Source organism: Mercenaria mercenaria, chromosome 4, assembly GCF_021730395.1.
Source record: "Mercenaria mercenaria strain notata chromosome 4, MADL_Memer_1, whole genome shotgun sequence".
In the NCBI taxonomy this organism is placed as follows: domain Eukaryota; kingdom Metazoa; phylum Mollusca; class Bivalvia; order Venerida; family Veneridae; genus Mercenaria; species Mercenaria mercenaria.
The window spans coordinates 17,844,805-17,856,178 of record NC_069364.1 but is presented as its reverse complement, the minus strand read 5'-3'; the positions used below and the strand labels follow the sequence as shown (position 1 = coordinate 17,856,178).

Genomic DNA, 11,374 nt, shown 5'->3' with positions numbered 1-11,374 from the left:
ACACAACTCAAGGTCAAAGGTTTGAGCTCTGTATCTCCTAAAACCCCTTTAGGATTTTCATGAAACTTGTATCAAATGATCACCTCATCAAGACGATATGCAGAATTGATTAGTCAGCCATGCCGGCTTAAGGTCAATGTCACAACTTAGAGTCAAAGGTTTGAGCCTTCCATTTTGTGTCCATTCTGTATCTGCTAAACCCCTTGAAGGATTTACATTAAACTTGGATCAAATGATCACCTCATCAAGAACTCATGAGGTAGTCGTGTCAACTCAAGGTCAAGGTCACAACTCAAGGTCAAAGGTTTGAGCTCTGTATCTCCTAAAACCCCTTTTAGGATTTTCATGAAACTTGGGTCAAATGATCACCTCATCTAGATGATGTGCAGAATTCATGGGTCAGCCATCTCAGTTCAAGGTCAAAGTCAAAGGTCAAGGTCAAATGTTTACTCTTCACTATCCGTACCAGTGGCGGGGGATTTAGCTGTCTTTCAGACTGCCTTGTTTCATTTAACATTGTCCCTACAGATTTTCATATCATGTGAATGCGTTCTAGGGTACTACTAGAATTTTAGGAATATCTTGGTTAGCTTTGAATGTCAGAAATGGTTTGTGGCTCAATGTTGGTTTATCCTGGTCCTTTGGGATCATCCAATGACAAGACTAAATATAGGGCATGACGTAGCTACTCGAATGCTTATGACTATAAATAACATAGGTCGTTACTAGATCGATTTGACAGCATAAATTCAAACATTTGTTTGGCTTCTGTGCTTGTAAATGTGAGTCAATATTGTAAATAAGGCGCTATTTCAAAGTTCAATGTAATATCAGACCTACCGATGAATAATGGACAGGAAGAGTTATCAAATTTGATGTTATTTTAATTATTCATTTAATTGAAACACAATATATATGTATTATCTTAAAAACTAAGGGACTGATGATAATTAAACAATAAAACTTTTTTATTGGTCGTTATTCAGGTAACAAAATACCGTTATTACATTGATTGATGCAACATTCATTAAGAGACACTGTATTATTTATGTTGTAATAACATTATAGCCACTTAATAAGCAACTCAATATTGATTTATATTTCATATCATCTTCTGACATAAATGTCATTTGTTGTTTTATTTTCCGTTATATTGCACCTGACGGGAATACAAGCATCGCCATTAAAATAGAAATTTGATGCCATTTTAATGAGTCGGTTATTTGTATTTTAATTATACATATTCAGTGATTCATTTTGAAATCTGGAGATACGAGTCCATGGGACTCACATATTTTGTAACAATGAGTCCCGGCCAGAAAGTAATGAGTCAAAAAGGGACTAAATATATTATGAAACAGTAAGTCCCAAATTTGAATTGTTTGCTTTTTCACATCCTGTACATTGTTTATTGGTTGACTGATTGATTGATTTAATGGGCTTTACATCCTATATATCTGCACCAGAACTGAACTAAACAGGATGAGGAGAGAAAAAACAGAGAAAAAGAAAGAAAAAAATGAGGGAAGAAAAGACAACATTAGAACAGTTTTGGTTGTAACTTTTGTTAACTGTGAACAAACTTAACTTATGACTAGAGTCAAATATGTCAGTCATATAATATCTGAAAACTTATGACTAGAGTCAAATATGTCACTCATGAAAAAGTCACTGCTCTTTCTCAGTCTGAGCTACTTTCATTTTAACACTGTACAGCCGTCTGTCCTTCTGCTTCAATATAGGTAAAGCTTTCTCCACAAAGTCATTCCTTGACAAATCACTGAGTCTAACTCTCATCAGTTTGTCCTGTTTAAGAACAGTTTGTCTGTTTCTTGATTTTGTTAATAGTTGGTTCTGCACAGAAAATCCCCTTTCACACCCTGCAGTGTGAACAGCTGATGTGAGTGCCAGCTGGGCTAATTTTAACAAGTTTGGGAAGTCTGCCCCATGATACAGATTGATCAAATACCAAAGATTTGCCATGCAGTCTCTTGGGTACAATTCAGCCTTGACTACATGTTTGACCAACTTCCACTCTTTTACTGTTTACTCTATACTGATGACTGGCTCTGAAGTCTTCTCATGTTGTACCTTGTCCTCATCTGTCAACTGGACCACCTGACTATTACCATAGAATTGGCTCAAAGTCTGGATTTCTGTCACCCCATACTCATCCAAATCCTTTCCTGAAAGGAAGGAGATGGACCTCAATCCCAGAACTCTAAATGCAGTGAGTAGATCAGTATCAGAAAACCTGAAATTTAAAGACAAAACATTTTGTTAAGTAAAGTTATTGGGTTTAAATAACAAAAACAGGTTCAAGACACTGATGATAATAGATAAGTCATAATAAATTTATCTTGCCTTCAGGACAAGGCAAAAACTAATGTCAGAACAATAACTTGTTGGAACTCATTGAAATGAAATTGTGAAAACAATAAATTCCATATATAATTGAAAAAAAATGTAACATTTTGTTTACTGTTATTTTGAGAAAAAGAAAAAAAACCCTTGATGTGACGTTGCTGACTAAGGCATCAATGAATGTTTAGGTAAGATTCTTCAGGTTGAAGTTGGTTTTAGAAATTTCATGTTGGCCCCGGAACTTGTTCATCTGAAGATCTTCTTGTAGCTGTCTACAGTAAGGGGACTCCATAGCCTTCACCTTCTCTAGGTCATTCAGACAAAGGTCCAGCTTAACCTGTTCAATAAACATAAACTAGAAAAAATAACTTCATGGTTCATTATTTTAGGAATACGTATTTTAATATAAAATAGTTTACTGTTTAATTGGTCTGACTCTGTGTATTAAATAAAATATCATTTATAATAAGCAAGCACAGAAATTCATACAAATTTATTGAATGTAAGTGCCAGTATTGATTTTATGTAGTTTAAGACAGCTTTTTTACCTTAACTAAGGCGATGTCAATGTTCTCAGTTTGAAAGAACTGTGAAAGGATTGTCACTGGAGCCATAGCACCCATGAGCATGTAGGTGGTACCAACAAATGTGTCTGTGGCCATCTGAAATTAGAGATGTCACAGAGAAATTCTAAAAATATTTCAGCAATATCAGAATTTCTACTCAGAATTTGACGGAGCTTTAGCACAAAATATGCAGTAAATATCATTTAGTTCTTGAAACAATTTTGTCTACTGTAATTAATTACTTGAGCAGTTGGATGTACTGGTAATGAATTTTGATTTATTTAGCACTGACTCAGTAAACCTGTCAAATGAAAAGCAAAACAGAAGAACATAAGACGACTTTGGATCTTGACATCAGTCTCATCTGAGGTGGAACCCGTCTGGGTGAATTAAAGAGTTGGAGCTTGTTACTTTAAAGGATAGCCTATTGTTGCTTTTAATTTTTTATGTTACCTACCTTTTTCTTTAAACCAGTTGCTTTAGGGTCTTTGCCAGTGGAATGGAGCTCTTCAAGGTAGGTGAAAATACTGTCCATAGTCCGGAATACTGTTTCCAAGGCATTGAAGTAGGACAACCATCTTACTGAGTGAATCTCTTTGATTGTCAGGCAAGGATCATCCAAAATGGCTTGAATTGCATGAAGCCTGCTTTCTCGTTTACTGCTGCCCTGTCAAAATGATACAGTTGGCAACTTTGTCTAAATATTGTCATTAATAAATGGTTGATCCAATTTGATTAAGATATTATTTTTATATATATTATAATTATCACCAATTGGAATTTAATGCAAGTTTGAAATGAAAAACAAAGTTAAGATTCAATAAAAAACAACAAGAAAAAAACTAGGGAACTTTGAACCCCTATTTAGTACTACGAGTGACAGTCAGTGTAACTGTGATTTGTTGTAAACTTTAATTTTATTGTGGTAATTAGTTTTTTGTATGGTACATTAACAGTATATATGTATGATATCTACCTTGAAATAGTAGAACAAATCTGTCAGTGTTTGTTGATGTTTATGGAGTAGAGGGATGTCAGCAGCTGCTTGGGATCTACACAGGGCAAGCCGATGGGCTATACAATGGATATTAACCATATGGGGGTTACTGCGCCTCATAATGGCAGCTGCACCTACAATAAGAAATGAATCAATGATTTACTTATTGCCTTTCAGCTACTGCAATTAATGTCCCTTCTTCAATCTCACCGTAAACAGATCAAAATTAGCTGTGATATATGTCTTTGTGATAAGTGTATTCATTTTATGTACAGCAATAATCTGTGGTATTATTAATGAATAATCTTATTTTTTTTTTCAAAACAATTGCTGTATTTGCATAATTATACCATTTATTTACAACTGTGATATTTTTAACTTTTTTGTAAATAAAACTATTTTCTATATAATATTTAAAATTATTAAACACATATAGAGTGACTGTGGCTTTTTTCCACATTGTATAATACAATTATGAATTCAGATTTTTGTGTGAAACATGATATTTATAGAACTATTATAATAAAGTTACCATTCTTTTTTCCGGTCATCACTGAGGCACCATCTGATCCCAGTGACATTACTTTCTCTAAAGGAACCCCTCTCTGAGACAGCTCATATTGCAGTGCAGCAGCTATACCTTTACCAGATGCATCTTTGCATTCCGTATTGTTGATAAAAACTGTTGACGGTTTCATGTCCTCAGATATTAACTGAGCATATAAAACAAGTCTTTTAGTGTTAGACAAATCTGTGCTCTCATCTGTTAGCACAGTGACAAAAGGCGAATGATTCAGTTGGTCTATCAGGTCAGTTTCTGCTACGGCTGCAAGGCTGTCTAAAAGTTCATTGGCAGTGTATTCAGAGTCATATCCAAATGGGCTTTGTTTAAGAATGGCTATGCCAGGAACTGCCAAATCATGCATAAAATCTACCATGGATTTGAATTTTGATATTGGGAGGTTTTCTGAACACATCCAGTGGAATGATTTAAGGAGGACATTAAGAGCTTTGTCCCGTTGGGATTCTTGCTTATCGTTCAACCTTTTCAGATTTTGACGTTGCAAAGGAGCTTCCACAATCATTCTATGTTCCTCCAGTTGGACATGTCTTGTTAAAGTTGTATTTTGAAAGTTTCTGTTCTTTGCAGCTTTGTTCATACCGTTCATTTTTTTGTTGTCAGTACAGATTGTGCAGTACATATAATCTTCACTTTCGTCATAATTCAACCACGAATAAAGAGTGAGCCATTTAGAAACAAATTTTCTTATTTTCTTATCTTGATTTTCCGACGTGCTCGTAGCTGCGGCTTCATTTTCTGTTAAAGTGCTCACTTCTTCAGTACCCGACGGTTCACTCGAAGTCAGACCCAAAAAACCGGAAAGTTTTTGCTGTTTCGGATCTAACTTCAGCTGTTTTTTCAACGGCATCGTCAGCTTGCTTGCCGAAATATCCGGGTACTTTGAAAAACAATACTCCCAAACATAAAATAAATAACCATCACCGATTGGTTAAAAGAATCACTACTGTCCAATCAGAATATGCTTTACAAATCGAACGGTGATAAGGTAGTTTTGACGCGTGAAAATTATCCACGACATTCGTTCTACTTTTTAACCGTCAAAGGAAGTAAACAAAGGTACACATTATGTCAGTGAAATTGTTTGCGTCCCGCGGCTGCACACATTTCAAATTAACGCGTCCCCCGTGAAAAATATGCGTCTTTGACGCAGGACGAACCGCAAAATGAATCACTGCATATTTATTGCCTTAAAAATTAAGGGATGGTGATAAATGAACAATTATGAATTTTTATAGGCGGCATCGTTTGTTATTATAATAACAAGATACCGCTATTAAAATAGTGAAAGAAAATTCTTTTAGTTAGACTGTATTATTTATGTTGAAATAACATTTTTCACTTAATCAGCAACGCAGAATGTATGACCTATCTAATATTAAATAATATTTCATTTCATCCAGTAATAAAAATAACATTTGTTGATTTATTTCCTGCCAACATTGAAATAGATTTTTTTTAATCCAGAAACGCTTGTGAAAGCTTCTCATACTAAGTTAATAGTAAAGCAGTTCTTATTCTTAAACATTTACATATTTGATAAATATACCGAATAGTTCTCGATACAGTCACTGTGACAGTTTTTAAGAAAATAACTGAGATCACGTAAACGCCCTATTTTCGATATCAAGCAAATCATATGTACCTCTTTGATTTACATTCACATCTTGAATGAAGTAAAAGCAAAGTCATAACTAATATTTTGTTTGCTGTATTTTCTCATAATCGTACTCCAGTAGTTTTATATGTCTGGTCCTAATAAGCAATATATTAAGTGAAGAACAACAGTAAAGATATATCTCACCTCCATTCGATTGACATTTCCGAGTTGTAATTATTATTATTCATTATTTATTATCATAGTCCAAGTCATTTTTAAGTAAATTAGTTAAAGCTGACGTCATCGTCACCTGACTTGGTAAAAAGGCATGGAGTGATAAAACTAAACACATTGCTAGAAAATTCTTACTGTCTTATCATTAAAATTCGTAAGTTTTGTTGGGTAGTTGATCAGTCGGTTTTAACTAGTGTAATAATTACTTTTTACAGTAATACACCATTACTTTAAAATTGTTTTTGAATGGAAAAACCTGTAGTATGAAATCATACAGTTTAGGAATGAGTGTTGACCTTAATTTGATCGAATGACTACTTTGCACCGGACATTATACCATCAGATAGCACGAGACAACAAGTGCTTAACTTTAGTCACAGGTTCTGCCGATAAAGCCAATCTTAACTTTTAACGTTTTAATCGTATATTATGGGAAGTAGGAATTTACAACACTTTTAGTTCGACAAAAAGAAAACTATTTGATTATTTGGAACTGGTAAATTAAAACATGTCTAAGACTTGATACTTTGATTGTCTAGTACAATGTGGACTACTCCGTAATTTTATAGGAACATGGTCGGTGTTAATGGGTGTAGGTGTATTGGTTTTGCAACTACCCATTTCAAAGCGGTGACCTGCTGCGTTCCTTCTCTGTGTATGTTTATAAATGGTTTTGCATTAAATTGTTTTATGCCTACATATCCTTAATAGGTTTGCGCATGTAATATTTATACGTTGAATGTGTGGCTGCAGTCTGAAAGTGACCTTTTCCCGTTGGAATTAGTCTCCTTATTTCTGTGTGCTTCTGTAGAAAGAAACAACATTTCTTTTGAGAAACAAATCAAACAAATACGTTTGCAAGATCGATCATTCTAAATATGATTACTGCAAATGAGCGTTTTCTAGACACATGAAGTATCGCATGTAGTTTATCGTTCTGTGGAAATTACTCTTTTTTAATATATTGCCTTTAGGACTTTTTACATTGAATATGAACTGAAAGAAGATTCTTTTTTTATGTTCAGAAAATATAACTTTTTGAGTGCATCCAATGAAGATTATAAGGACATTTAGTAACCAACTATTGATATGCATCCTTGTTTGGATCATTATAACGTGTGCAAAAATATTATGTTAGTATACTTGCATGTGCAAATATATATAAAAGTTTAGATTAGATGGCAGAACAGATGATGTGTTTTTAATTGATCCTAGTTATTTGTAAATCGCAAAGAAACTGTGGATGGAAAAGTACTATACTAAGCATACAATAATGTTATACAATTTAGAAATATTTAGTTGAACAAAGGAGGATAATGTAACATTTTAGTGTGCGCATTCAGTCAGCCATTCTCAACCTGTTTGTCCGATCAGTAGAAGATTTCACGAAGTAATTATACCACCAAATCTAGTGTATGAATATGTTCTGCGTTTTTTAACACATATTTCGGTACATTACTGTAAGCATTTTATTATCTTAATGTTTGTTTTCTAGTTTTGTAATTAATATAACATTCCGCCGTTTTGTTTAGAGTAGAAACATCCACTACCTTAAAGGTTTGGGTTGTTGATGAATCTAATTATTTTAGAAGTCTTTCAGAACATAATGAAAATGCTGAAAACTGTTCTTTAGTTAAGAAGAAATACAATAAAACAAGCATTTAAGATATCAGATTATATAATACTGATACAACGACATATTTGGACGAGTGGATATTGGAGGAGGCTCGTCGAATGTTTTTTTTCCGTTAGTTAAAAGGCCAAAGATGTTTCGTATTGCAGAGGCCAATGTAAAATTATATCGTTTTATATTTAACATCTTTTTAATATTAACTAATGAATAGCCCTTCCTTCTACCCCACGACGATACAGTAGGAATAAGCGTGTTACTTTGTACTCTAAATTGCATTTCTGGCTTTAAGATATACAGAGCAATACCCAGAACGTTATACAGTCCTAAACGTCATGTATCATAAATTGGGCTAGAGACCAACATATCCATTTTTCGTATCGTCCGATTTCGTAATGTAAAACGTCATTCAGAATTACTGCAACGCTTTGACAAATTTAAAGTAGAATTTGAAGAAAAAAAAATATATTGCAATAACTTTCTTATTTCAGAACGAAACACTTGCACATCTACTCAGTTTTAAGTTAGAACATTTATTATCCGATATTCATGGATTTGATTTCAAATTTGATGAAAATTGTTTTCGAAAATTTTGGTGCTCTTAGTAAATGATCAAAAGTCGTGTCTAAAATAGGTTTATATTGGAGTTACAAGAATTATGTTTTAGGTATGCATAAACGATAAAAACCTTGCACGATAAAACGCACACACATTACACAATAACTTACACATGAAAGAATTTACCCCCAAATAAAACGTGTGAATATTTGTTTTCTTTCATTTCATCTTTGAGTATGCAATGTTTAATAAGGTCGTTATTTAACAGTGTAGATTATACTGGTGAATTCAAATGAAATCGTACATAAAAGTGTTAATTCATACCTTTGCTCGCCATTCCCAATTATTACTGCTGTGTACTCGTGTAATACAATTACCTGTTATACTCAACATTGTCAATAACTTCGTGATATTCATTTTTTAGTATAAAAAGGGACAGCAATACAATCACTCAAGGTTCTATCAATGATATGTATGCAGAAACATTGCGTCAAGAGTTTAATTGCTTTGAATTTCATGCGGCGGATGCGCTTATCAGCCAAGGCTTTCAACGATTAAGTGGCTTTAAGATTCGAACCAAAGACTTAACATCGTCCGATATAAAATTTATATTGCTCACATTATGGACGGTCAGGTGGTACACATTTTAATAATTTAGTGATAGAGAAAACTGTTTATATAATGATAAGTATATATTGGTATTTATCCTTGTTCGGTTACATTACACTGCGATTAAAATTAACATTTGTATACCATTACACCACTGAAAATTGCTTTATACAAAAAAGAAATATAACTAAAAGTTCTGACTAATTATATTACTTAATGGAAATCCATTTAACAGTCAACAAATGTATCATTGACTTTTTTAACATATATCATGTTCAGCCTATAACAGTATTGAACAATCATTTGTAAAACTTTTTGGGATGCCAAAATTTTTAAATGTATTCAAAAATTGTAAACATAATTTACTGTTCTTAATAAGTGACATTACGCTTTATCTATGTTAACCTGCTTTCTATTCTAGCGTCCTTATTGATTCGCAAGGAAAAGGTGTTCAGTCATAAATCATTTGCTCATTTATCTTTGATATGGCGTAATAAATCAATTTGTTCAATTTTCTTTGGAACTTTGATATGATTTATCTTTTTGTTTTAAATTAGTTAATTTGTTATTTAATTATTGGAGTTCTTTGAAGATCCAAAGTTGTAACCAAAGAAAAAACTAAGAAATATTTAACTTGCCAGTTATTAAATGAGTACAAAGGTATGGTATTTTTTTCATTATACAGTGCTATAGCGGATTTTAGGGTATAGAGGATAGATTGATAAATTTTATCTTTAGACTTGAATTATTGTATATTTTTTCATTTCATTCTTTTACTGGCATAAAACAGACATTCTGACATACATTTTGAATATTTGCTTGTTGTGTTATTTTTCGTATGTCATCAAATGTAAAATAAAGCTATCCCCTATAGACATAATCAGTGTATATGTAAAAAACGTCAGTGAATGAAAAGTATTTGATAGAAATTTAAAAAGCTGAATGTTTTTGAAAAGAGAATACATTATTATTCTGATTTATAGTAAAGAAATCTTGGAAAGTTTGTTAAGATGTGGATTTTAAACTAATAATGGAAAAAATGACCAAAGCTATCCTGTACACCCTAAATCAGCGCACATGTAAACAATGACTTGGAGAGAAAAAACACGTGAATTTCTATTAAAAGCTGAATGTTTTAAGAAGAACAGATATTTTCTGTCTGATATATACTGAAAAAAAAACTACTATTTTCATTTCTTTGAATTGGAATGCAGGAAAAATTAGTTAGCTATCCGCTATACCCTAAAGCACTGTATACGAAATATAGACCTGTGTTTGAGATAGCCAACTTAAGCGATCTTTTTCCCCAAGGTCGTGTCTCCAGATGAAAAGTCATGGACATGATGCTTTCGTGATTAAGTGATTGACTGACTTCGAATCACTTGCGTCTCACCGCTTTGGGTTCGAAACCTCGCTTTGGTAATTCTTTCATATGGTGTAGCCATCAGTCTTGTTTACGGAAACCCGATGTTTCTACACAGGTGTCCGCCACAAATGTCTGAAATAATTCCAGGAAAGGCACATGGTGTCTTCCTCAACCAACCAAAGCTGGAATATCTGCAAATGATCTGCAATATTATATAATCTTAGCAAATAATAACAATATCAAAGATAGATATCAAAGACACTGGAATGTAAGCCTATAATTTACTTCTGCCATGTGTTTGGGACATGCTCATACATGATGGATATAAAGAGGGCTAACAATGCAAATAACGTAAATCGGCACCAGTACAAAATGATTTAAACACAGTCATTTCTGTATATGAAATAGATAGTTATGATCAAAGGAGTGGATGTTGGACTAGCAGTATATCACCAAATCACAGAAATGTTTTAGGTTTTAAAATAAGATTGTTTATAATGACGTTGATATTTGTCCAGAACATATGAGCCATTTTAAGAAAAAGTACTCTTTACGGTTTCTCCAGAATTTCAATAACAAGATAAAATTGAGGAAAAATTGATGGTTGCATTTATGGTTTTAGACTACTATAAATTATGTGTTTTAAATAGCTTGTTTAATTTTCATGTAAAATAGCTCTTTCTGTCTATGATTTAATGATGTTCGATTGTTTTAAAATTTCAAAAACCTGGACCTAACACTTAAGTTAATGGTTAGGCTTAGTGTTTTGATCACTTGAGATAGAATGAATGTCGTTAGTATATAAAAAACATTACTTTAAACACACGATAATTTACTTTGTTGGAAAATTCTGTTATTCTAACGATATCA

The 11,374-nt window shown here is 32.9% G+C and overlaps 1 protein-coding gene across 1 annotated transcript; it reads right to left on the bottom strand.

The window, feature by feature from the left end:
• Window positions 1-1,278: 1,278 nt before the first annotated feature.
• Window positions 1,279-5,678, bottom strand: LOC123528461 (zinc finger protein 862-like). The gene is made up of 5 exons (XM_053540583.1): window positions 4,460-5,678; window positions 3,907-4,061; window positions 3,388-3,597; window positions 2,913-3,026; window positions 1,279-2,701 (listed from the first exon to the last, which is right to left on the bottom strand). The coding sequence occupies exons 1-5, from the start codon at window positions 5,355-5,357 to the stop codon at window positions 2,549-2,551; spliced, it is 1,530 nt and encodes a 509-aa protein (XP_053396558.1). The 5' UTR covers window positions 5,358-5,678; the 3' UTR covers window positions 1,279-2,548.
• Between the last annotated feature and the right edge of the window lie 5,696 nt (window positions 5,679-11,374).